This window comes from Phasianus colchicus, chromosome Z (genome assembly GCF_987193195.1).
Source record: "Phasianus colchicus chromosome Z, bPhaCol1.hap1.1, whole genome shotgun sequence".
Classification (NCBI taxonomy): Eukaryota; Metazoa; Chordata; class Aves; order Galliformes; family Phasianidae; genus Phasianus; species Phasianus colchicus.
Window position 1 is genome coordinate 14,506,089 of NC_143476.1, and position 24,176 is coordinate 14,530,264.

General features: G+C 49.3%; 1 protein-coding gene and 2 long non-coding RNA genes across 3 annotated transcripts; 2 read left to right on the plus strand and 1 right to left on the minus strand.

Annotated features, from left to right (window-relative positions):
* Positions 1-6,120: 6,120 nt before the first annotated feature.
* LOC149912635 (uncharacterized) lies at positions 6,121-8,041 on the plus strand. Its single transcript, XR_016462301.1, has 3 exons — positions 6,121-6,225; positions 7,665-7,880; positions 7,981-8,041. It is a non-coding gene; the product is annotated as an uncharacterized LOC149912635 (long non-coding RNA).
* A 2,077-nt stretch (positions 8,042-10,118) lies between these two features.
* LOC149912636 (rho GTPase-activating protein 32-like) lies at positions 10,119-15,691 on the plus strand. Its single transcript, XM_090131861.1, has 14 exons — positions 10,119-10,190; positions 10,836-10,958; positions 11,140-11,217; positions 11,514-11,595; positions 12,075-12,218; positions 12,495-12,597; positions 12,693-12,825; positions 12,991-13,073; positions 13,434-13,541; positions 13,895-14,040; positions 14,529-14,733; positions 14,909-15,054; positions 15,243-15,519; positions 15,679-15,691. Exons 1-14 carry the CDS (start codon positions 10,131-10,133, stop codon positions 15,689-15,691), a joined length of 1,701 nt encoding a protein of 566 aa, XP_089987987.1. The 5' UTR covers positions 10,119-10,130.
* Positions 15,692-19,587: 3,896 nt separating this feature from the next.
* LOC149912637 (uncharacterized) lies at positions 19,588-21,783 on the minus strand. Its single transcript, XR_016461718.1, has 3 exons — positions 20,426-21,783; positions 20,115-20,307; positions 19,588-19,797 (listed from the first exon to the last, which is right to left on the minus strand). It is a non-coding gene; the product is annotated as an uncharacterized LOC149912637 (long non-coding RNA).
* Between the last annotated feature and the right edge of the window lie 2,393 nt (positions 21,784-24,176).

The window sequence follows — 24,176 nt, forward strand, 5'->3', positions numbered from 1 at the left end:
GAATGATTAAGACAAAATGAAAAGCAAATGTGTTTCCCTGACCATGGCAAACACCAGCCTTTCCAACCTTACAGTCCTTCCTGCCATCAGCACTAATTGAAACAACATCCCACTCACCTTTGCCATGTCTGGCAGAGGTTGCAGCTCTTTCTATTACATCCCTCTAGCTGTCAAGGTGTTGCTCTTTCTAATATACCCCTCTTGCTTTGAATTCACCTTCTGTTTGTGTCACACAAGGAAATGCAACATTCCAGCTTTTCTGCCATTCCCATAGCAACAACTATGCAGATGCGAGCAGCTAATGCACACAAGGACAGCCAACCTGGACTTATTTTCATTACATATCTTTGTCCTGAAGTCCTTCTAGAAGGTTGAACACTTCTCCATCTCTGCTGCAATGGTCAAAAAGGGTGCAAGTTTAGGGCACACTCTCCTCATGGCCTCTTGCACTCAAAGACAAAGGGAACATGAAAACCAGAAGTGTTTCTTTGCCCATGGCAGACACTAGCCTTTCCATCCTTACTGTCCTTCCTGACATCAGCACTAATTGAAACAACATCCCACTCACCTTTGCCATGTCTGGCAGAGGTTGCAGCTCTTTCTATTGCATCCCTCTAGCTTTCAAGTCAACAGAACCAGTGTCAGTCAAGGAAAAGCAATCTTTTACCTGCTATGCCATGCTCATTGCAGCAGCACCAATGCAGATGCCAGCAGCTGATGCCCAGAAGGACAGCCAGCCTGGAATTATTTTCATTACATACCTTTGTCCTGATGTCCTTCTACAAGCTGGAACATTTCTCCATCTCAGCAGAAGAGAGCAGGAGGTGTCCAAGGTTACGGCACACTCTCCCCTGTTTATCTGGCACTCAAAGAGAAAGAGAAAATGAAAACCAGATGTGTTTCCCTGCCCGATGGCAAACACCAGCCTTTCCATCCTTACAGTCCTTCCTACTATCACCTGGAATTGAAACAACATCCCCCACATCTCTTTTTTGAACTTATTCATGCATGAATAATAATAATGAGAATTTTTCTGTAAATCTTATTTCTGCATGGAAACGATCTGATAACCAGAGCTTTTTTCTCTAAAACAATCCAGGAAATTTGCATTGCTTATCTATGTACGCAAAATGTTTTTGCCATTCATCTCAAATATCAATACATCTGGCAAAATAAGATAGAAAAAGTATTTACAGACATTTTTGGACATAGATTACTTCTGGTCAAGTGGGAAAGAATCCCTAAGCTGCAATCATGAAATGCTTTTATCACTTTCTCTGATTTAGCCAGTGTTACTAAAAGGGAAATAAGACACAGGCTTTTGATAGCAGCTGCCAATTTAAGAATGATAATACGGTTTATTTTTCTTGGCTAAGATCAAAGTCCTGCATTTCAGGATTATCTCCAGCTCATCAAGTATAATTAACAGTTTTGGATAGCCACATTATTGTATAGCAATATTGTCTTCCTGCAAGAAATTTCATTGTTTTGACACGTGCCACAGGTTGTTAATAGATTGCCTAATCACCATTTATTTTTTTTATTGGCTTATGATGACCACAGAAAATTATACAGCAGCACCATAAAAACTTTAAATCCTATCCCATGTATCTGCACTCATACGAAAATAATATTGGAAAGCATTGGTGAAACTAAGATTACAAAATAAAGCAGAGGACAATTTCAGTGAAAGCCTGCAGGTTTTACAGCTCTGCCCATTTCAAACCCCTGAAGACACCCACGGGTTTCCTGCTGTGGGACACAGGCACTCACCTGCAGCTCAGCACTGCCTGCTCATGCCTGCGCACACCTTCAGGCTGGAACCAAGGAAATCCTCAGCAAAGACATCAGTACACTTTTGTTATGATGACTTTCCTAAAGAAGCATCAAATATTTCTTCACGAGAAATACTGCAAGTCCCTTTGACACTAGCCCTTATTTTAAATGTTTAGATTTGTGCTTCATTCAGGCGTGCTGTCACTCCCAAAAAGATTTTTATTCTTTTGCTTTTCATTCTGAGGAACACAGTGATTTCTGCCTTGTTTACTGACTGTAGGCACAGCAATACTCCTGCACCTTCGGGGAAACAGCAAATCCATCTCTTTCACACCCTACTTCTATCAAGCTCATTCACCTTACAAGGTATTTATTGCAAGCAGCTCTTCCAGAAATGGAGATTAACAGAGCCTGCAACCCAGGACACCTCAGTAAGCCAGTACTTTTCATCTCCTGAAGGTGTAGGTAGACACAGAGCTGGAACCTCTTTTCCAGAGCTGTGTGATGCTATCTCATCTATGTTCCTTTACTGTTGACTCAGTTTCACTTCTTATCTAACCTGGTTGCATCCCAGGATTTCTGGTGCCAAAAATAAACTGACAGCTTTCATCACTAGTTAAAAGGAAACTGCAATAGGAAAAGCAATTTTTCTGATTTCCCTGTTGATCAAAGAAGCTTCATGCAAGCCTGATGCGGCAGAAACAATATCAGCTTTAGAATGACAGTCATTAGAGCAGAATCCTTTCACTGATGAAATCCCACAGTCCTGATTCATACAACACTGACACTGGAGGACACAGGAGTTTAGATGAGAGCACATTAAAAATGACTAAGTTAAGGTCTCAGAAATAGCAAAGAGTGACAAGTATGAAAAAAAGAAGTTGCAGAAACTGCTTCAATTTGGCACTTTGGCATAAAGTATGACAACACACAAGCTGGCTGTGCAGTTCCAGAAGCAGAAGAAAGCCGGCAACCAAGACTTGTTCTCATCTGCTCTGAAAGTCCACTGGGACAAGGCCACTTTTCTCTGACGTGCTTCCAGAAGTATCACTTCTGAGCACTGTGCCAGGGAGTTACAAGATCCTGTTTGTGTGTACAGAGGAGAAAAAGACGTCTGTCTGGAAACAGACTTGGTGAAGGAGAAGCAGCATTTCCAGAGTACTTCAGAAAGAACTGAGCACTGCCCCAAGAGCTTCAGAGCGGCAGGCTGTCACAGTGTGCCAACCAGCTCAGCTGTGAGTTGGCACTGAAGCTGCACCACAGGGAGAACAAAGCCCCCTGTGCACCCTTGGAGAGCCAAGGGTTGGAGATTCATGAACCTTGAGCTCCTTTCCAAGCCGGGCCATGCTGTGATTCTGGGATTCTCACCTTTGCCTCATCTGGCAGAGGGAGGCAGCTCTTTCTGTTGTCTCCATATGGCTGTCAGGTCACCAGGGCCAGTGTCACACAGGGAACTGCAAACACTGTGTGTGCTGTGCCCTGCCCATGGCAGCACAGAGGCAGCTGCCAGCAGCTGATGCCCACAAGGACAGCCAGCCTGGACTTATTTTCATTACATGTCTTTGTCCTGATTTCCTTCTAGAAGCTTGGACATTTCTCCCTCTGAGCAGCAGAGGGCAGGATGGGTCCAAGGTGAGGGCACACTCTGCTCTTTATCTGGCACTCAAAGAGAAAGAGAAAATGAAAACCAGCTGTGTTTCCCTGCCCATGGCAAACACCAGCCTTTCCATCCTTCCAGTCCTTCCTGACATCAGCACTAATTGAAACAACATCCCACTCACCTTTGCCATGTCTGGCAGAGGTTGCAGCTCTTTCTATTGCATCCCTCTAGCTTTCAAGTCAAGAGCTCCTTTGTCACACAAGGAAAAGCAATCTTTTACCTGCTGTGCCATGCTCATGGCAGCAGCAATGCAGATGCCAGCAGCTGATGCCCACAAGGACAGCCAGCCTGGACTTATTTTCATTGCACATATTTGTACTGATGTCCTTCTAGAAGCTGGAACATTTCTCCATCTAAGCAGAAGAGGGCAGGATGGGTCCAAAGTGAGGGCACACTCTGCTCTTTTTCTGGACACAAAGAGAAAATGAAAACCAGATGTGTTTCCCTGCCCATGGCAAACACCAGCCTTTCCATCCTTACAGTCCTTCCTGACATCAGCAGCAATTGAAACAACATCCCACTCACCTTTGCCATGTCTGGCAGAGGTTGCAGCTCTTTCTATTGCATCCCTCTAGCTTTCAAGTCAAGAGCTCCTATGTCAAACAAGGAAAAGCAATCATTTACCTGCTTTGCCTTGCTCATGGCAGCAGCAATGCAGCTGCCAGCAGCTGATGCCCACAAGGACAGCCAGCCTGGACTTCCTTTGATTCCTTCCCTTTGGATCAGCGTCCTTCAGGAAGGCGGAACATCTCTCCAGCTGAGCAGCAGAGGACAGCAGGGCTTCGTTGTCTGGGCATGTTCTCTTCTGGCCCTCTGGCCCTCACAGACACAGGAGGAGGACACAGAGGCTGCTGTAACACAGCCAGCCCTGCCTCTCAGCTCAGCTCTCAGGCCATCCTCTCTCCCCTCAGCAGCAGCTCACTGTTCTGCACTCCTCTGGCCTGGGCTGGCAGAGGTGTGCAGCAGTTCTGCTGATCTCCCAGTGCTGGCCATGTCTGCAGTGCCTGTGTGAAAGACACAGGAAGCTGCCAGCATTGCACTGCTCTGCTGTGCCCCTGCCATCACCGAGTTTGCTGTCAGCAGCTGCTGCTACACGGCCATTCAGGCACAGGCCTTTCCTTCCTGGCCCTCTTTCCCCCCTCTCTCCTCTGCTCTCTCTCGTGCTCCCCTTTGGCCTGGGCTGGCTGAGCAGTGCAGGCCTTGTTGTTGCTCCCTGGGCCAACTACGTCACGGTTCCCCGTGACTCTGCCAGCTGCTCTGACACAGCGACTGCGTCCTCAGTGTGGATTCCAGAATGCGACAGACGTCCAGAGAAGACTTCCAGGGCTGATTGGAACATGCTGCCATCAAGAACTGCCATGGCTCAGGCCCCCTGGGAATCTGCTCACAGCGAAAGCTGTTGTCACTCTGTGTGGGCACAGCCTTGTCTGTGTAGGCCTGCTCACACTGCAGCCCCTGTCTGCACCAGAACCGTGCCGATCCACCTTCTCTTGGCCTCCTTGCCTGCATGGAAAAGGGCAGCTTGGGCTGAAGTCCCTCAACTTTCAGATGGCCGAGTGAAGTCTCTGAGCCCTGGTGACCCACTCAGCTCTTCAGCCTGCTGACCTGCTCTGCTGGGGCTGTCTTAAAAGGCAGAGGGCACGTTATCCTAATGTCCCCACATCCATCCCTCTTAGCATACTGTAGGCCAGTTCCTAAAAGGACACCTGCACAATCTCTCTGAATGTTAATCAACACGTAGTTGGTCTGTGCACTGCAGAAATTGCACCTAGGTTTTCAGTGGTGATTAGCTATGTGTTTAGTCAGAGGTGCAATGGTTCTAATGGTGAGAGAAAGACATTCCCAGTTGTCATCAGGTGGAACACACTTCAGACTGGAATTGTACTTGAGGGCATCTGTTGCTGGAAAATTTAATGTCAGTAAGCTGCCTAGATAATGACAGAATGAGGGTGACAATAGAATGGTACGTAATCACAGTGCAATGAAAAAAGTATGCAGGGTGCAGGAAGGGAGGTGTGGACATTCTGAGTTGCAACTCTTTATTTGCTCCAGAAAGCTCTATCAGAATGGAAGACTGAAGGAAATACTTTGAGGGGTTTTTTAATGTGACTGGATGAAAGATCCATGTGGCAAATTGAATAACTGGGTGGTAAAGGGACATAGATACCTCACTGTTTCATGGAACCTTTCAATTAAGCACCTGAGCACTGTGTACAGGACTTGGGAATATAAGTATTAGAGGATCATGGAATATCTGTATTTGGAAGGGACCTCGAGGATCATGTATTCCACCTCCTGGTTCCACACCGGACCTCCTATGGGTCAAGCCCTGTGTCTGAGAGCATTGTGCAAATGCTCTTTGGCCTTTGTCAGCTCAGTGCCAAACCACTGCCCTGGGGAGCCAGTGCCAAATTCCATGTATCTAGTTCATCCTACAGAATGATGCCAAGAACAGTTATAGAGATCGACTTACAAACAAAATTCTTGTCTTGAATTAATGGTACACTCACCATTTAAAAAAAAAAAAAAAAGAAAGAAAGAAAAAGAAAAAAAAATCAAAGCCACATTCTTACAGTGGCATTTTACAGTATTGTCAGATTTTTGTAATTCTGTTTTGTCATATAAGATTCTCTCATCATGAAATAATGACCAAATTCTCTTTTCAGATCTAAACATACAAATGTTAAAGGCAACAGTGCTGTTCAAGAGTACATTACCAGCTCAAACACTGCTTTGGCTGTAAAACTGAAGGCAGTCAGGAATTTTATCAAGGAGTTAGAAGAAAACATGTAAGTGTAGATTTAAAAGCAACCTGTATTGTTACTTAGAGTTTGATATAGTGTAATCCAATGCACAGTACTTGTAACGTGTGTTTTACAAAATGCTTTGCAATGTAGGCATCTATTAAGATAAATGCTGCAAGTTCTGATATGTCCATGACCTTTTCAAACTGTTCCTTACTCCTACACATCACTACGAGTAGTTCTTCTGTCAGGAAGGATCACATGAGTGATTAACCTGTGACCTTAAGTTTGGAATTAAATGCATACAGTGGAAGTAAGAGCTGTGGGTTATTTTGCTCTTTCAGTGTTGAACAGCCGAGGTGTTTTGTTTTGGAGGGTGGATGGTGATGGGACAAGTGGGGAATGGCTTTAAACTGAGACGGGGGGTGTTGAGGTTGAGGTTGGATGTGAGGAGGAAGTTTTTCAGCCAGAGGGTGGTGAGGCACTGGAACAGGTTGCCCAAGGAGGCTGTGGATGCCCCATCCCTGCAGGCATCCAAGGCCAGGCTGGATGTGGCTCTGGGCAGCCTGGGCTGCTGGTGGGCAGGTTAGAAAGCCCACAGGACTTTATTGCAGCCCTGGGTGCAGGGGGATCACTGCTCCTAGCATGCACACAGAAGAGCTGGAGCACACAGGTGATGTACATTCCACTTGTGAGCATTCCTGCAATTGCAGAGAGCGTGCGCCTGTTCCAATCACTGCTGCACAGATTAAAAACTGATTGCAGATGAGCTGTTTTGGTATGGGGTTCTTGCCAACGGTCTGCAGTGGCTGTGTGATTCCTCGGGGAGTTGCTCTCCAGCCCAAAGGTCATGTCCTAAGTCGACCAGATCCCGTTTGTGTCCAGAAATGGCTGACAACAGATCAGCTGCTGGTCAAGTTTCTAACATCACACTGGCCTTGCTCCAGTGTCTGTGTCATCAGCCCCAGCACATACGGTGCACCTCTTCAAGGCTTTGGAACACTGAGACTCTGCACTTGGGCTCCAGACATCCTGCTGCACCAAGAGGTTATTCTAGCTTTGGTATCTTGCAATTTTGTCTATAACTACATCACTGTAATCATAAATGTCTAGGAGCATGGAGATGGAGAAATTAATCTTCCTGTAATTCTCTGTACTGCAGCCCCGTGGTTGTCAACACCTAATGCAATATTGAAATTTCAGTTGAGAAATTGAAAGCTGTCCCTAACAAAAAAACATCTGCATTTGTTATTGAAATCACACTGAGGATCAATAAATCCAAATGCTTCTAGCATAACCACGATTATAGGCAGTGTTTAGACAAGCTCTTACAGGAAAACCATGAACACAAGGCTTAGGAGAGACTAAGTGATGCACTCTGCAGGAATACTCATGGAAGTCTTCACAGTGCAGGAGTATGGTCTGATTACAGATGCTGTGCTTTAAGTACCCCTTATCATATCTTTTTTTTCACTGTTGTGCAGGGGTTGGACTCAGTGATCTCTGGAGGCTGGAGATGCTGTTTGCTAATGGCAGATGGAGAGAGGAAAAGCAAGTGCAAGGCATGCTGTGCATAGCCACCACATGGCATCTGCACCATTTCCCCCTGCACAAAGGAGGAGCAGCTCACAAGCTTGGCCTGGGCCAGGGAAGGGAGCAGACAAACATCTGGACCGACCCCAAACGAGCTGGTTCTGCAGGTTGGGTGTCTTCTGCTGCTTGTCTCACATCCTGCTGCTCAGCGGTAGATTTGTTCCTGCTCAGTGCTAACAGGAAACTCACACAGCATTTCTGTTTCAGCTGTGCCAACGCTTTGATCCCTTGCTGCTTGGATGTGGCGTTTGAAGAAGGATGCCTGTGCTGATGTCCAGCCAGGCTTTGGGGATGAGTCTCCACACCAGGGTACGACTGACAGGACTGAGGGTTGGGGATCGGGCCAGGTCGAGTCCAGTGTGCTTTGCTCTTGTTCTTAGTGCTTGTTTTTGCTCAGGAGGGCAGGAGGTGAACCTCGTGAACCAATGCCTGCAGACGGGGTTTGCAGAGAAAGAGGTCCTGCAGGCCTTGTGTGACAGCCACGGAGCTGCAGCAAGGCTGCATCAGTGTAAAACACCAGAGATCCACGGAGGTGTGAAGGGGATCTGTGGGCTGCAGTCACGCAGGAAGGGATGTGCATGCTCGGGGTTTGGTTGTTGTGTGTGTGTTAAGTGACTGTGATACCACTGCTGGGTCAGTGTGAGTGTACGGAACAAGTGTGACAGCCTTTTTGATGGAGTCCTGTGAAAGGAGTCCTATGGACTTGAGATCCAACTATCAGCCCGTGGGCATCATCCAGGAGTTGGGGTAGGGGATGAGGCAAGGGAAGTTGGGCTGAGAAAGGGATAAAGCAGTCTGGCAGCAGTTCTGTGTTTCTCCCATCTCCTCCTTTATTTCCTTACAGGTGAGATAGATTGGTGCGGCAACATGCCCTTGAATGTAACAAAACCCACTCTAGTGTGGATTTGACATGGGCCCAGCACTGCAAGGTACGCTGCTGGGAGGAAGCGTCCATCTGGCTGAGGGCAGGAAGGCCCTCCAGAGGGATGCACTGAGGCCAGTTGTGCGAGGCTCAACAAGAGCAAGCGCCAGGTCCTGCGCTTTGGTCATGACGACCCCGTGCCAGCTTCTCCAGGATTTGGCTGGGGTAGAATTCCAAGCAGCCCCTGATTCCAGAACGTTGGGCTGGGCTGTTGGAATCTTCTGCCCTTGTGACTGGTCTTGCCTCCCCAGCCTGTCCGTCGTGGTGGAGCAGCCTGGTGGCCCTCAGTGATGTCATAAGGGCTAGAATGAGGGGAGGAGCAGTGCGTGCTGCGTCCCTTCATTGGAGCGCTGGAGCTCTGACTGAGCAGCTCGCTTGTTGCACTTGTGCACCGACTGCGTCCCTTTGTCTTCACACCGTCCTGTGCAGCACCTTGTAGGTAAGCTGAGACAGTGTGGGAGAGATGGGGGGACAGTGAGTGCTGAGAACTGCTGGCTGGCGGAGCTCATAGGATCACATTCTCTCCATCAGCAGAGGGATGGCCATGAGGGACAGGGAGGTGATCGTCCCCCCCTGCTCTGCTCTTGTGAGGCCCCAGCTGCAGTACAGTGTCCAGAAAGACAGGGAGCTGTTGGAGAGGGTCCAGAGGCGAGCCACAGAGATGATCAGGGGACAGGAGCACCTCCCCTGCAAAGACAGGCTGAGGGAGCTGGGCTTGTTCAGCCTGGAGAAAAAAAAGGCACTGGGGTGACCTCACTGCAGCCTTCAATACCTCAAGGGAGCCTTAAAAGAGGAGGGGAATCAACTCTTTGAAAGGGTAGATAACAGCAGGACAAGGGGAAATGGTTTTAAGTTGAAAACTTAAGTTTTAAGTTGAGGGAGGGCAGATTTTGGTTTTTCCCTCATAGTCTTTGCTAAACCGTGGAAGCAAACTGACCTGCTCTTTCTCTCTCCTCTCTCCACCCTCTGCCTGCTTCCCTGCTGCAGCTTTTGCTCGTGGAAGATCAGAGCAAAGTGACAAGGAAAGGCTGCGGATTCGTGAGATTTGTCTCCCTCGTTCTGATCTCTTGCCAGGTACCTGCCATGGTTTGTCCCCCCACATGCTTTAGCAGCCCGTGACGCCCCGTGTTTAGTAACACAGCCTCATCCAGCTTTGATGGGACGCTGGTCACGTGTGGGTTTTCTCCACGTGCTCTGCAGCTCAGCCCTCAGAAGGATGCTGTCTGTGGTGCTGTGACCAGCTGGTCTACAGGAAAGCAATCCCTTAGGCAAAGAGTCCCAGCCCCAGCTTGTGCAGAGCTGCACAGCATCACCAGGGACACCAGCAGGCGTGCTTGGGCTGTGTGAGTGTGCCCGACAGCTGTAGGGAGCACAGCAGAGATGTGAACAGAGAAAATAAAAGTGTGTTTCTTTTCAGTTCCAGCTTGTCACACCTATGCTGATGGCTGTGGCGTGCAGCGAGATCAGCTGTGGGCCTGACCTGGCATGGACAGAGGTAGAGTATGAAGCTCTGATTGGTCTTTGTTCCCTGACTGCAGCCAGCAGAGTGAGCCGCAGATGTGCTCTCCTGCTTTCCAAGAGAGCTCCTCTGTGGCAAGACAGCAGTGCAAGCGTGGCAAGTTTATGAAAGTACCAGAGCCATCTCGGCTGTGGTGTTTGTCCTCTACTGACTTTTCCCTTGAAATGGCTGCAGAAACAACAATCATTCTCTGCTCTGTTTGGCCTCGCTGTTGGTTGGACTGCTCAAGAGAGCTGCTTGGTGCTTGCAATGGCACTGTTTGCACCTTGTAACTGCAGCCGTAGCTTTGGTTTCCCTCTTCCTGGTCTCCTAGCATCTGAAACAGTCAGCCTTCCTGCACAAAGAGCGCAGGAAAGGAGGGGGCAAAATGGACAAGGCCACCTGTCTGCGTCAGTGCCATTGCTGATTAGTCTGGGTGGGGAGAGATGCATCTTTGCTGGCGTGTGCCTGCTGCACACCAGGGAGAGAAACAGCCGTTATTAGACTTGCAGTTCCTTCTGAAGTGCCCATGATAAGGACCGAGTGCATTTCCTGCAGCTTTCTCTGCAGATGTGCTCCTCACCTTGAAGTCCTCCTTGTTGGTTCCCAGCTCCTCACCGTGGCCTGTGCTCTCTGTTTCAGGCTGAGAACAAGGGGAAGCCCCTGCTGGACCATGAGGTGGCACCCGTGAATGTTCCAGCTATTGCTGCTGCCCATGCTATTAAGAGATACGTTGCCCAGGCAGCGGATGAACTCTCCTTTGAGGTAAGCAGTTCAAGGCGTTCCTTGTTGTTCAATTTTACAATGGCAAATGCCTTCAGAGCTGCACTGGTGCAAGTGCTCTCATGCTCGGCCATGTTTGGCAGTGCAGAAGAATGCAGTCATTTGAGCTGTGCTTTCCTCCCAGCCGTGCTGAAGCTGGGATTGACGTTGCAATCTCTTGCAGGTCGGAGACATCGTGTGTGTCATCGACATGCCACCAAAGGAGCTGACCCCCTGGTGGAGAGGCAAGCTCGGCTTCCAGGTAGGCACAAGCTTCAGACTGGAGAGTGCAACTCTCAGCTTAGAGCTGCTCTGCCTGCATAGGATGCCTAATGGACATAAACAGTTTCCCTGTGTCGGTGTCAGAGGACCTTGCCTTTGGCTGTTAATGTTGAAAAATTATTACCTTTATGCTGTGAACTATGGCCATTTTCTGCTGGATAGTCTTATGGAACGTCAGGCAAGCACGTTCCGAGGGAAATGTTATGTGGCTTTTGGTTTAACAGTTCAGATCTGAGAAGTGCTGCATGCAATAGTTGGCCTCTCTTCTTGTTACAGGTTGGATTTTTCCCAGGGGAGTGTGTGGAACTCATTAATAAGAACATTCCTGAGGCACTCATCAACTCAGTGCCAAAGCCAGGTACGGATGTTACATTTGATAGTGTGGGGAAGCAAAATGAAGTCTTTTTTGGGGTGTGTTCCATGTTTAATACCTCCTTTATGCATCCCACATTGTCCTCTGGGTTGATGATCCTTCATGCACACCATGGGGCAGAGATTTGGCCCAATCCTCCTGTGTTTATGACTGGACTTGGGGAAACTATAGAATCTTCATAGAATGGCTTGGGATGGAAGGGACCTCAGGGAACATCATGCTCCAACCCTCCTGCCTCAGGATGGTCTCCCAGCCCCCACATTTAATGTGAGACTAGATCAGGCTGCCCAGGGCCCCATCCAACCTGGCCTTGGGCTCCTCCAGGCATGGGGAAAATCCCTTTTTGTATGTACTGGTTGGTAATGTTCTTCCCGTTCTGACGTGCTCTGTAGAATGTGCTGTGCTCGGCCTCATCCAACGGAGCCAGACCTGAAATGACCTGGTTTCTTCCTTTTGTTGTGCAGTGGCCAAGAAACGCAGCAAGATCCTCACCTTCTTTCGTTCCTTGGTGAAGGCCCGCCCAAAGAAACCGACCGAGCGGGAGGTGGAGAAGGAAAGGGTGTTTGGCGGTGACCTGGGAGAGCATCTTCTCCACTCCGGTCGTGATGGTAAGGAGCTGCCCATTCCTGAGATCTTCCTCTGCTGGGCATCTAAAGAAGATGAAAGGGAGCTCATATCTAGCAGGGGGCAGGCTGATAGCCGTGGAGACACGTGTAATGGGAGTTGATGGCTGAAGGATAAAGTGAGGCGGATGCTCCTAAGAGACAAGCACATCTGTATTTGCTTCAGCCAAGCCTGGCTGGGCTTAGTGGATGGGATGTGAAGCACAGCCTGCAGCAGGATTGAATCAGGAGCTCCACTGACGGCTGGCACGTGTTCTTCAGTCCCCCAGGTCCTCCAGAGCTGCGCTGAGTTCATTGAGCAGCACGGCGTGGTGCAGGGGATATACCGCCTGTCCGGCGTCGCGTCCAACATCCAGAGACTGCGGTAAGAGTGCTGCGACTGACACAGCCTGAGTGCATCTGGTGTGGCTTTGGGCTTGCCTTCCTCTCGCTCAACCGGGTTTGCGTCCCTCTCTCCAGGCAGGAATTTGAGTCGGAGCAGATTCCTGAGCTCACCGTCCGTGACATTCACAGCGTGAGCTCCCTCTGCAAGATGTACTTCAGGGAGCTCCCGAACCCTCTGCTCACCCACCAGCTGTACGGCAAGTTCTCGGTAAGCACAAGGCCACGTCTTTCATTTCCCTCTTCCTGGGCCTCTTGGCAGATGGCTGCAGCAGTGCCCCAGCTCGGAGGCCCTTTTGCTGTCAGCCCCACGAGGTTTACTCGCAGTGGTGTACTAGCCTGATTGGTGTCTCGCTCCCTTTCTGCACTACTCCAGGATGCTGTTGGTGCCGCTACAGAGGAGGAGCGGCTGCTCAGAATGCAGGACGTCATCCAGCAGCTGCCCGCTCCTCACTACAGGTCAGTGCTGCCCTCAGCCTGCTGAGCTCAGCCCTGCTGCGTTGCAGAGGGCAACGATGCGGTTCCAGGCTCTGTCTCACGCCGGCAACACGATGCCTGTGTATGCTGAAGGGTTGAAGGCTCCATGGGCTTACTTTATGGGGTCAGTTCCTGGGCACGGGGGCACGCTTGGTGCAGCTGATGGCTGCGGCTGTGCTGTGCTGGGGCTTGGTGCTGCAGCGTGGCACTCAGTCAAGTTGGATCTACTTCATCTTCGGTGACAGTAGCAATCACAAGAAGTAGCATGAATGGAGGTTTGCTTTCTGAATTGCAGCACGGCATGCTCGTTGGTGCTGAACGTTTGCCTCTCTTGTTTTCCAGGACACTGGAGTACCTGATGAGACACTTGGCGTGTCTGGCTGGGAGCTCCACGATAACAAACATGCATGCCAAGAACCTAGCCATTGTGTGGGCTCCAAACCTCTTAAGGTAAACTTCTGGTTCTGTTTCAACACTTCCTATGTTCTCCAGTTAAGAAAAACAGTCCTCCCTTTTTCTCCATCAAATGTGCTCTTCTCCTGTAAAATCTGTGGCTGACAGAAGAGCAGGAGCCTGGGCTGTTCTCCATCCCCACGGGCACAATGTCTAGGTGACAATTTCTGCAGCCTTGTTGAGATGGGACTGACATGTCCTTGATCATCCAGGGGAATTTCTGCAATGGCATCACTGACTGCCCACTGCGGAAGTCTCCAGAGCCTCAGCTGACAGCTTTTGGCTGCAACAATTCAGACTCGGGGAAACGGTCTTGGAGAAATGACTTCTAAAATCTGCCTTTTCTACAGATCACAGCAGAATGAGTCTGCCTGCGCCAGCGGAAGAGCTGCCTGCATGGAGCTGCAGACGGAGTCGGATGTGGTGGAATTTCTCATCAACCACACAGATGTCCTCTTCTGCTCCAAATCCGGAGCAGACATCGCAGATGCAGCAGGTGAGTGTCTTCCTCCATTAGCTTGATCTTGACCTGACACCTTGATCAAATGCAGGCCTTCTCCGGGACCTTTGAGATACTCTTTTACCATCAAGGGGACAGCAGACCTCTGGGCTTCCATTAGGGTATGGCATCCTATTGCTGGATGCTGAGAATGTCCAAGCCCAAACTTCACAAGGAGGAAACCGTAATTATTATGCTTTGCACGCAGGAAAAGCTTGATGCAAATGTGGCAGCGAAGCTTTCTCAGTTCCCTGCCCCCATTTCCTTGGGTTTTTCCTTGCCTGTTTTGATACAGTAAGCTGCTCTTAATGATGACCGTGTCCTTTGCCATAAACACACCTCTGCCCACATGGTTATGTTGGGCTCCTCTTCTTCCAGTGGCACGGATAAGCAAGCCTGAGAAAAATACAGCACCTCCCCCAGAACTGTGGTGGCTGTGCTACTGCTTTCTGATCCTCGCTCTTACCTGTGGTTTTCCCTGACAGGGCACAATTCTCTCCCAGGGCCCAAGTCTGTGGGGGTCTCTTCTGCTGCCACAAAGCTGCTCAGCCTGGAGGAGGCACAGGCACAGAGGCGAGGCCACAGCAGCTCTCCCCCTGTGACAGAGAGCAGCCACGACATTGAAGTGGAAGAAAGCCCTGCAGCTGGGCAGGGCAAATTCCACACCGTCATCGACTTTCCATCTGACAGGTAAAGAGGACTTTCTTTTCCAGCAGCTAGCATCATTGTTTGGGTGGGTTTTTCTGTTTTTCTGCAGAAACCAGGCAGTCCCAGGAACAAGCAACTGCTGCCAAGAGCTCAGTGCAGCTCTTCCCTCACCCTGCACCACGCACGACTCACAGCGTTGGCTGTTTTCTCTCTCCAGGCAAAATCCACCCAGCAAAACTGAGGAATCACCAGCTAGCAGTTGGTGTTGCTGCTTCAGGCTCAGAAAGCCATCCTCTGGCAGCAAACGCCAACTGCAGCGCAATGCCAGGCAGCCCTCAGAAACAGCAGTGGTAGTCCTGGCAGGTAAGGGTGCAAATGCAGCTTCCAAATCCCTGCTTTTCAGGAACATAGAATTCAAGCTTGCAGTGCACTTGTATCTCCTTCTGGCATTCCAGCCCCTACCTAGCATCTTCAGTTCACCCCTGATCAAGAACCACTGTCGTAATTCAGCTTGTGAAAGTTTGACACTAACCCCTGTGTATCCTTTCTAGGTGAATCGAGCCCTTGCCAAGCCATAAGATCCAGGGCAAGTAGCAGTGATGCTCTCTCTGCTTCCATCAGTGGAGAGCTCATAGGAAGCACGAATCGCTGCAGTTCCAACAGCAGCCTTACACATGACAACAGTGATGGAGAGAAGGAGCTCATCGAAGTTCATGCTCTCATTACACCTGGCTCTGCTGAAAATGCTGACCTGGGCCTGCCAGACACCACAGTCACCAGCCTGGATTGTAACCAGGAGTCTCTGCAGTGCAGCCCATCCCAAGAGCAGTGTGAGTGCCCCGACAGCAGCACCTCCATGCAGGAGCAGGTCAGTGTCAGTGAAGAGGAGCAGAGCCTCTTGCAGGGGGACTGTCAATCAGGCCTCCAGTCCCAGGCACCAGACAGCAGCACTGAGAGCTCTGAGCCACTCTCTCCATGACAAAACAGGATGAGTCCCTAAGTCACCGTGGACCTCTCCCACCCTCCTGTCTTTTATACAATAATAAAAGCACACTTGTGCTCAATCAACGCCTTGACTGCCTCCAGAGTCTTCATTCACACGGACTGGGATGAATGCAGCACACAGCAAGGCACCCCAGCTTGCAATGCTGTGGCTGTGGGGTGCGTGCAGCACAGCTCCGGGTTTGTTCCTGTTTTGTCTGGCTTTGGGATGTCTGCAGGGGGAGCTCTGCTACCATTTGGCATGGTAGCAAATAATCTCTCGCATCCTGGATGCTGCTCATGATACTCCCAAGCTTCCTGGCTGTGGCTTTGTGATGCTTTTCAGGGCCTTCTGATGCATTTTGATGCCTTGGCTGTTCCTTAACACCTCTCTCCTCCCATCATGTCCTTTCCTGGCTCCCACCTACGAGCTGGTCGTGCAGATCATCTCCAGACCTGTCATCAGCACACTGCGGCAGGAGAAGCTCCCCCTGGCCAACGTCAGGCAGTACTGCTTGGTCTGCAGCTCAGTGGCCATTTCCCTTTTAGGCGGCTCCTGCAGAAGAATCAAGCAGCAGAACCTTTTGCTGACCCTGCACCACACAAATGCTACGAAAGCAGAAACAACCTGGGAATCTCTGGGTCTGCAAGACTGCATGGACACTCACCGACTGTGTTGATGGCTCCCTCCCATCCTTGATTTCCTTCTCCCCTTCTCCACGTCGGATCCCACTGCTGAGCCATGATCAAGCTGCCCAGTGTGGCAGAGCATCGTGCAGAGCCGTGCTGGCACCTCCTCCCCTTCCTCTCCTGCAGCTCAGCCTGCAACCTGAGCAAGTTTTTTTCTGAGAAAGTGACCAGCTCTTTTCCATCCCTTTGCCCCTACAAACAGTTGTCCAGAGGATCTCGTCCAAGAATTCCTGGAACAGCCTGCAGCTGGCTCTCCTGAAGTTCAGGCTCCTGCCTTTGCTTCCTGCCAGGCCCGCATTCCTTGAGATCACCAACTCAAGGAGGGCATGGTCACTGCAGCCCTGACCGCCTCCTGTCGTAACCCCTGGTGTGCACCATGTCCAGCAATGCTTCCCTTCTGCTTGCTGTGCCCAATGCCTGCACCACAGAGTGATTCTCACTGCACTCCAGGAGTCTGTCAGATTGCTTGCAGCCAGCCATGCTGATTTCCCAGACTGACTGGAATCCCCCATCAGGATGAGAGTCAGTGAGTGCGATGCTTCTGCTGGCTGCAGTAAGCAGCTCCCACCAACAGGCTCTCTTTCCAGGCGGCTGTAGCAGACCCTCACCTCCAGAAGCCCTGCACTGCTGCACGTCCTAATTTTACCCACAAGTTCACAACCTGCTCATGGCTCTTCTTAGTTCTTTGCAGTCAACTTCTCATCATAGAGGGCAAATCCCTTGCCTTCCAGAATTCCATAGTAACACTTGTGTCAGGATTTTTTTATTTTATTTATTTATTTATTTATTTATTTATTTCCATTTTCTAGGTAGGAAAATTAATTTCTGAGCCAGGAGAAGCAGAAGTGAAACAGTCTTCCTGGCACTGCTCAGGTTGCAGGAGTTGCCAAGTGCTCCTCAGGTAATGTGTGCTGAAGAGCTGACCTTGGTGGCAGGGGCTGTGGCTGCATTTTGTGCCTGTCATGCGGGAATCCAAGAAAGCCTATTCAGAGCAGGAGCTGCAGAGCGAGATAAACATCACGAGAAGGTAAGGCTGAGAAGCAAGGCCACCTCCAGAAAGAAGAGAAAAACTGAGTCAAGTGAGCTGCGTGACGGCCGTGTGATGCTGACCATGATTGGAGGAAGAGCGCATGGCTGGGAATGACTGATGGCTCTGGTTGGATGGGTGCCTGTGTGCACAGAGTTAAGGAGTGTTTGTGGGATGTTTTGCTGGCATCTAACGGCTGTAAGGGGAAGTCAAGAGAGAAAGCTTGTGAATGCATAGAAGGGATGTTAAAATCTGGAACAGACTGTTTGGATCAGTCACAGCTGAGTCCATGCCAGATTGCCACACTGTCAGAACCTGGGGCCTAGGATTTTCCTTTAAGAGTGCCCATTGCAAATTTTAAATGATAAAAAGTAACATTGAAAAAAGCTTCCCTCCTTGCATTAGAATTACGTATTGATATTTGATGTTTCTGTCTTTCCATTCCTTTAGCAGCCTGGGTGTTGATGCAGCTGCATGCATCTGCTGCCCTCCCCTTCTGTTTTGTGTAAAAGAACAGTAAAATATGCAATCAGTGTGAGATCTTTCTGAAGTATTTTACTTTATTTGCCCCTAGGCTGCAATGGCTGGGAAATGGCAGTGTCACCCAGGAGCCCACACGGCGACCTGATGTCTCATTGTTGGGGTCTATTGGAAACCACCACGATGACAAAAGAATGCCTGGGATTCCTCCGGCCCAAATGCCAAACCTTGCACTTGGCTGTGCTGAACCTCATGAGGTTCACCCAGGCCCACCTCTCAAGTCTGCTGAGCTCAAACAGATGTCATTTTTCTCGTGTCCTTCCATTCCGAGTCCATCTGTTCCCCAAAGCAAAAGAATTCTGACCAAGGCTGCAGTTGCAGCTGACTTCCCAAGGCTGCAAGACGTGGTGGTGACACAGCCTTGTGCTTCTGCATTGGTGCTCATCCCACGTTTCCTTTCTCTGTCTCGCAGGTCAGCTCCTGCTGGAAGCAGATGGTATCCCAGTGTGAATGAAGGTCAGTGCAGGAGCAGCTGCTGATGGGAGGAAGGAAGTCCATGCTGAAGAGCTCTGAAGCATCTGCAGGTATGGTTCTGGAGGAGGCAGCAGTGATGTCGGAGGGCTCCCCAGCAGGAAGCTGTCTCATCCAAATGCTTGCTGAGTGGTTGGAAGGGAGCTTTCTGCATGACAGCAGCACCAGTTACTCAACTCAAATGCTGCAAAGACAAGGATTAGCACGAGTTCCAGTATCTACAGTATCATCACGAATCACGATAGGATTACAATGTGTCCTCATACAAACGCAGCCATTTCTCTCTGAGTCCAGAGGCTGTCCGGAAAGCATCTTTGAGGTCTCTCACACCAAACCACTGCTGTCCGTGTGGGATCTGACTCATTAGGGTATAGGGGTTAGGAACCACAGGCTGTCTTTTGAGAACGGGTTCAGTCATTTCCTTACATCTTGCACCAGCCGATACGTGCCGTCTGCCTTCCGTGCCAACAGGATTGGGGTGTTATAAGGCCACAGAAAAGGTTCCAGAAGACCATCCTTAAGCACTGTCTGTGTTACAGCTTTTAGACCCACTCTCCCTTCTAAGGCTATGGGATATTGTTGCTGTTTCACAGCTCCACTCCCTCCTTGGGCAGTTCTTTGTAAGGGAAAATTGTGAGTCCACCCCGATTTCCTTCCCCTGCCCACACCTTTGGATTCATTTCTTCTTCATCACAGCTGTTAACACATTCATTGACCCCTGATATCTGTTTCACAGACTTGCAGCTGTAATCCTCATTTAACTGTTAAATCTCTCCCCCATAAATCGGTCCCTGCTTCAGGCACACAGAACAATTGCCCTGCAACTATTTTATCTTTCCATTTTAGTTCTGTGGTCTCCAAGAGTGGAGCTGTCACTTCTGATCCCTCAGCACCAGTTATGCACAACAGCCACATCCAGATACACGTCTGGTACCTCTGAACTAGCTAATGCTGTAGGATGGAATGTTGTTTCTGCACTGGCTATCAAATGTGGGATTGCTCTGAAGCAGTACAGCACCATGTGTTTTGTAATTTGCCCTTAGAAACAGTTTGAAAAAGTAGAAAGACTTTATTAGTATTAGTATTAGTAAAAAGAAGTTATTTCATAACATATTTTAGAAATACAGTTGTTCAATCATGTGATCAGTTCTCACTTACAGAACTGTAATAGTTACAAACTGCATGGGTATAGCATTAAGGACCAGAAAGCATGTTGTAAGGCCATTCTGTTTGGATAGGAGAAGCTCAGCAAAAGAAAAACAGACTCCAAAGAAGCCAGGGCCTCCACACAAGGCCGAACTGACTCACTCTGTGGGCAGGTTGGGATGCAACAGGCAGGCATCAAGAGACTCCCCTCTGTCCTCCTTCCAAACTTCTCTCTCTTCAGGGATGAGCAGCTGTCCAGAAATAGTGGCCAAGTGTTGATAAGCAGCTGTCAGGCGTTCAATAATTAGCAGTATACCTGCTGAGCTAGCAACAATTGGTGTTTAGCCAGTCACACACACACACACAGAATGGCCCGGGTTGGAAGGGACCTCAAGGATCACGAATCTCCAACCCCCTGCCACAGGCAGGACCACCAACATCTGTAGCACTGCAGATATGCACACTGCTGGATAGAAACAGCAGTGTGGGAAAAAACTGTATGCTGTGGATGCAAAGGGTGAATCAGAATGGCTTAACAGCTGTCCCACAAGGAAAAGCAATCCCTTACCTGCTGTGCCATGCTCATGGCAACACCAATGCAGAAGCCAGCAGCTGATGCCCACAAGGACAGCCAGCCTGGACTTATTTTCACTACATATCTTTGTCCTGATGTCCTTCTAGAACCTGGGACATTTCTCCATCTCAGCAGAAGAGGGCAAGAGGGGTAGAAAGCATGCACACTCTCCTCTATTTTTCTGGCACTCAAAGAGAAAGAGAAGATGAAAACCAGCATTGTTTCCCTGCCCATGGCAAACACCAGCCTTTCCATCCTTACAGTCTTCCTGACATGAGCACTAATTGAAACAACATCCCACTCACCTTTGCCTTGTCTGCCAGAGGTTGCAGCTCTTTCTATTGCATCCCTCTTGCTTTCAAGTCAACAGAGCCTGTGTCACCTAAGGAAAAGCAATCTTTTACCTGCTGTGCCATGCTCATGGCAGCAGAAGTCCAGATGCCAGCAGCTGATGCCCACAAGGACAGCCAGCCTGGACTTATTTTCATTACATATCTTTGTCCTGATGTCCTTCTAGAAGCTGGGACATTTCTCCCTCTGAGCAGAAGAGAGCAGGATGGGTCCAAGGTGAGGGCACACTCTGCTCTTTAACTGGCACTCAAAGAGAAAGAGAAAATGAAAATCAGCTGTGTTTCCCTGCCCATGGCAAACACCAGCCTTTCCATCCTTACAGTCCTTCATAACATCAGCACTAATTGAAACAACATCCCACTCACCTTTGCCATGTCTGGCAGAGGTTGCAGCTCTTTCTATTGCATCCCTCTAGCTTTCAAGTCAAGAGCTCCTGTGTCACACAAGGAAAAGCAATCTTTTACCTGCTGTGCCATGCTCATGGCAGCAGCAATGCAGATGCCAGCAGCTGATGCCCACAAGGACAGCCAGCCTGGACTAATTTTCATTACATATCTTTGTCCTGATTTCCTTCTAGAAGCTTGGACATTTCTCCCTCTGAGCAGCAGAGGGCAGGATGGGTCCAAGGTGAGGGCACACTCTCTCCTGTTTATCTGGCACTCAAAGAGAAAGGGAAAATGAAAACCAGATGTGTTTCCCTGCCCATGGCAAACACCAGCCTTTCCATCCTTACAGTCCTTCCTGACATCATCAGCAACTGAAACAACATCCCACTCACCTTTGCCATGTCTGGCAGAGGTTGCAGCTCTTTCTATTGCATCCCTCTAGCTTTCAAGACAAGAGCTCCTGTGTCACACAAGGAAAAGCAATCTTTTACCTGCTGTGCCATGCTCATGGCAGCAGAAGTCCAGATGCCAGCAGCTGATGCCCACAAGGACATCCAGCCTGGACTTATTTTCATTACATATCTTTGTCCTGATGTCCTTCTAGAAGCTGGAACATTTCTCAGCAGCAGCAGAGGAGGGCAGGAGGGGTCCAAGATGAGGGCACACTCTGCTCTTTATCTGGCACTCAAAGAGAAATAGACAATGAAAACCAGATGTGTTTCCCTGCCCTTGGCAAACACCAGCCTTTCCATCCTTACAGTCCTTCCTGACATCAGCACTAATTGAAACAAGATCCCACTCACCTTTGCCATGTCTGGCAGAGGTTGCAGCTCTTTCTATTGCATCCCTCTAGCTTTCAAGTCAAGAGCTCCTGTGTCACACAAGGAAAAGCAATCTTTTACCTGCTTTGCCATGCTCATGACAGCAGCAATTGAAATGCCAACAGCTGATGCCCACAAGGACAGCCAGCCTGGACTTATTTTCATTACATATCTTTGTCCTGATGTCCTTCTACAAGCTGGAACATTTCTCCATCTCAGCAGAAGAGGCCAGGAGGGGTCCAAGGTGAGGGCACACTCTGCTCTTTATCTGGCACTCAAAGAGAAAGAGAAAATGAAAACCAGATGTGTTTCCCTGCCCATGGCAAACACCAGCCTTTCCATCCTTACAGTCTCCCTGACTTCAGCAATAATTGAAACAGCATCCCACTCACCTTTGCCATGTCTGGCAGAGGTTGCAGCTCTTTCTATTGCATCCCTCTAGCTTTCAAGTCAAGAGCTCCTGTGTCACACAAGGAAAAGCAATCTTTTACCTGCTGTGCCATGCTCATGGCAGCAGCAATGCAGATGCCAGCAGCTGATGCCCACAAGGACAGCCAGCCTGGACTTATTTTCATTACATATCTTTGTCCTGATGTCCTTCTAGAAGCTCTAACATTTCTCTGCAGCAGCAGAGGAGGGCAGGAGGGGTCCAAGGTGAGGGCACACTCTGCTCTTTATCTGGCACTCAAAGAGAAATAGACAATGAAAACAAGATGTGTTTCCCAGCCCATGGCAAACACCAGCCTTTCCATCCTTACAGTCCTTCCTGACATCAGCAGCAAGTGAAACAACATCCCACTCACCTTTGCCATGTCTGGCAGAGGTTGCAGCTCTTTCTATTGCATCCCTCTAGCTTTCAAGTCAAGAGCTCCTGTGTCACACAAGGAAAAGCAATCTTTTACCTGCTGTGCCATGCTCATGGCAGCAGCAATGCAGATGCCAGCAGCTGATGCCCACAAGGACAGCCAGCCTGGACTTATTTTCATTACATATCTTTGTCCTGATTTCCTTCTAGAAGCTGGAACATTTCTCCATCTCAACAGAAGAGGGCAGGAGGGGTCCAAGGTGAGGGCACACTCTCTCCTGTTTATCTGGCACACAAAGACAAAGAGAAGATGAAAACCAGCTGTGTTTCCCTGCCCATGGCAAACACCAGCCATTCCATTCTTACAGTCCTTCCTGACATCAGCACTAATTGAAACAACATCCCACTCACCTTTGCCATGTCTGGCAGAGGTTGCAGCTCTTTCTATTGCATCCCTCTAGCTATCAAGTCAAGAGCTCCTGTGTCACACAAGGAAAAGCAATCTTTTACCTGCTTTGCCATGCTCATGGCAGCAGCAATGCAGATGCCAGCAGCTGATGCCCACAAGGACAGCCAGCCTGGACTTATTTTCACTACATATCTTTGTCCTGATGTCCTTCTAGAAGCTGGAATATTTTTCCATCTCAGCAGAAGAGGGCAGGAGGGGTCCAAGGTGAGGGCACACTCTGCTCTTTTTCTGGCACACAAAGAGAAAATAAAAACAAGATGTGTTTCCCTGCCCATGGCAAACACCAGATTTTCCATCCTTAAGGTCCTCCTGACATCAGCACTAATTGAAACAACATCCCACTCACCTTTGCCATGTCTGGCAGAGGTTGCAGCTCTTTCTATTGCATCCCTCTAGCTTTCAAGTCAAGAGCTCCTGTGTCACACAAGGAAACGCAATCTTTTACCTGCTGTGCCATGCTCATGGCAGCAGCAGTGCAGATGCCAGCAGCTGATGCCCACAAGGACAGCCAGCCTGGAATTGTTTTCATTACACATCTTTGTTCTGATGTCCTTCTAGAAGCTGGAACATTTCTCCATCTCAGCAGAAGAGGGCAGGAGGGGTCCAAGGTGAGGGCACTCTCTCCTCTTTTTCTGGCACACAAAGACAAAGAGAAGATGAAAACCAGATGTCTTTCCCTGCCCATGGCAAACAACAGCCTTTCCATCCTTACAGTCCTTCCTGACATCAGCAGCAACTGAAACAACATCCCACTCACCTTTGCCATGTCTGGCAGAGGTTGCAGCTCTTTCTATTGCATCCCTCTAGCTTTCAAGTCAAGAGCTCCTGTGTCACACAAGGAAAAGCAATCTTTTACCTGCTGTGCCATGCTCATGGCAGCAGCAATGCAGATGCCAGCAGCTGATGCCCACAAGGACAGCCAGCCTGGACTTATTTTCATTACATATCTTTGTCCTGATGTCCTTCTACAAGCTGGAACATTTCTCCATCTCAGCAGAAGAGGCCAGGAGGGGTCCAAGGTGAGGGCACACTCTGCTCTTTATCTGGCACTCAAAGAGAAAGAGAAAATGAAAACCAGATGTGTTTCCCTGCCCATGGCAAACACCAGCCTTTCCATCCTTACAGTCTCCCTGACTTCAGCAATAATTGAAACAGCATCCCACTCACCTTTGCCATGTCTGGCAGAGGTTGCAGCTCTTTCTATTGCATCCCTCTAGCTTTCAA

Bases quoted from the DNA above. Each gene is read 5' to 3' on its own strand.
- LOC149912636 (XM_090131861.1), top strand. From the start codon at position 10,131: ATGCTGATGGCTGTGGCGTGCAGCGAGATCAGCTGTGGGCCTGACCTG. The intron at 10,191-10,835 runs GTAGAGTATGAA...TCTCTGTTTCAG, and splicing joins CTGACCTGGCATGGACAGAG to GCTGAGAACAAGGGGAAGCC. The intron at 10,959-11,139 runs GTAAGCAGTTCA...AATCTCTTGCAG, and splicing joins CGGATGAACTCTCCTTTGAG to GTCGGAGACATCGTGTGTGT.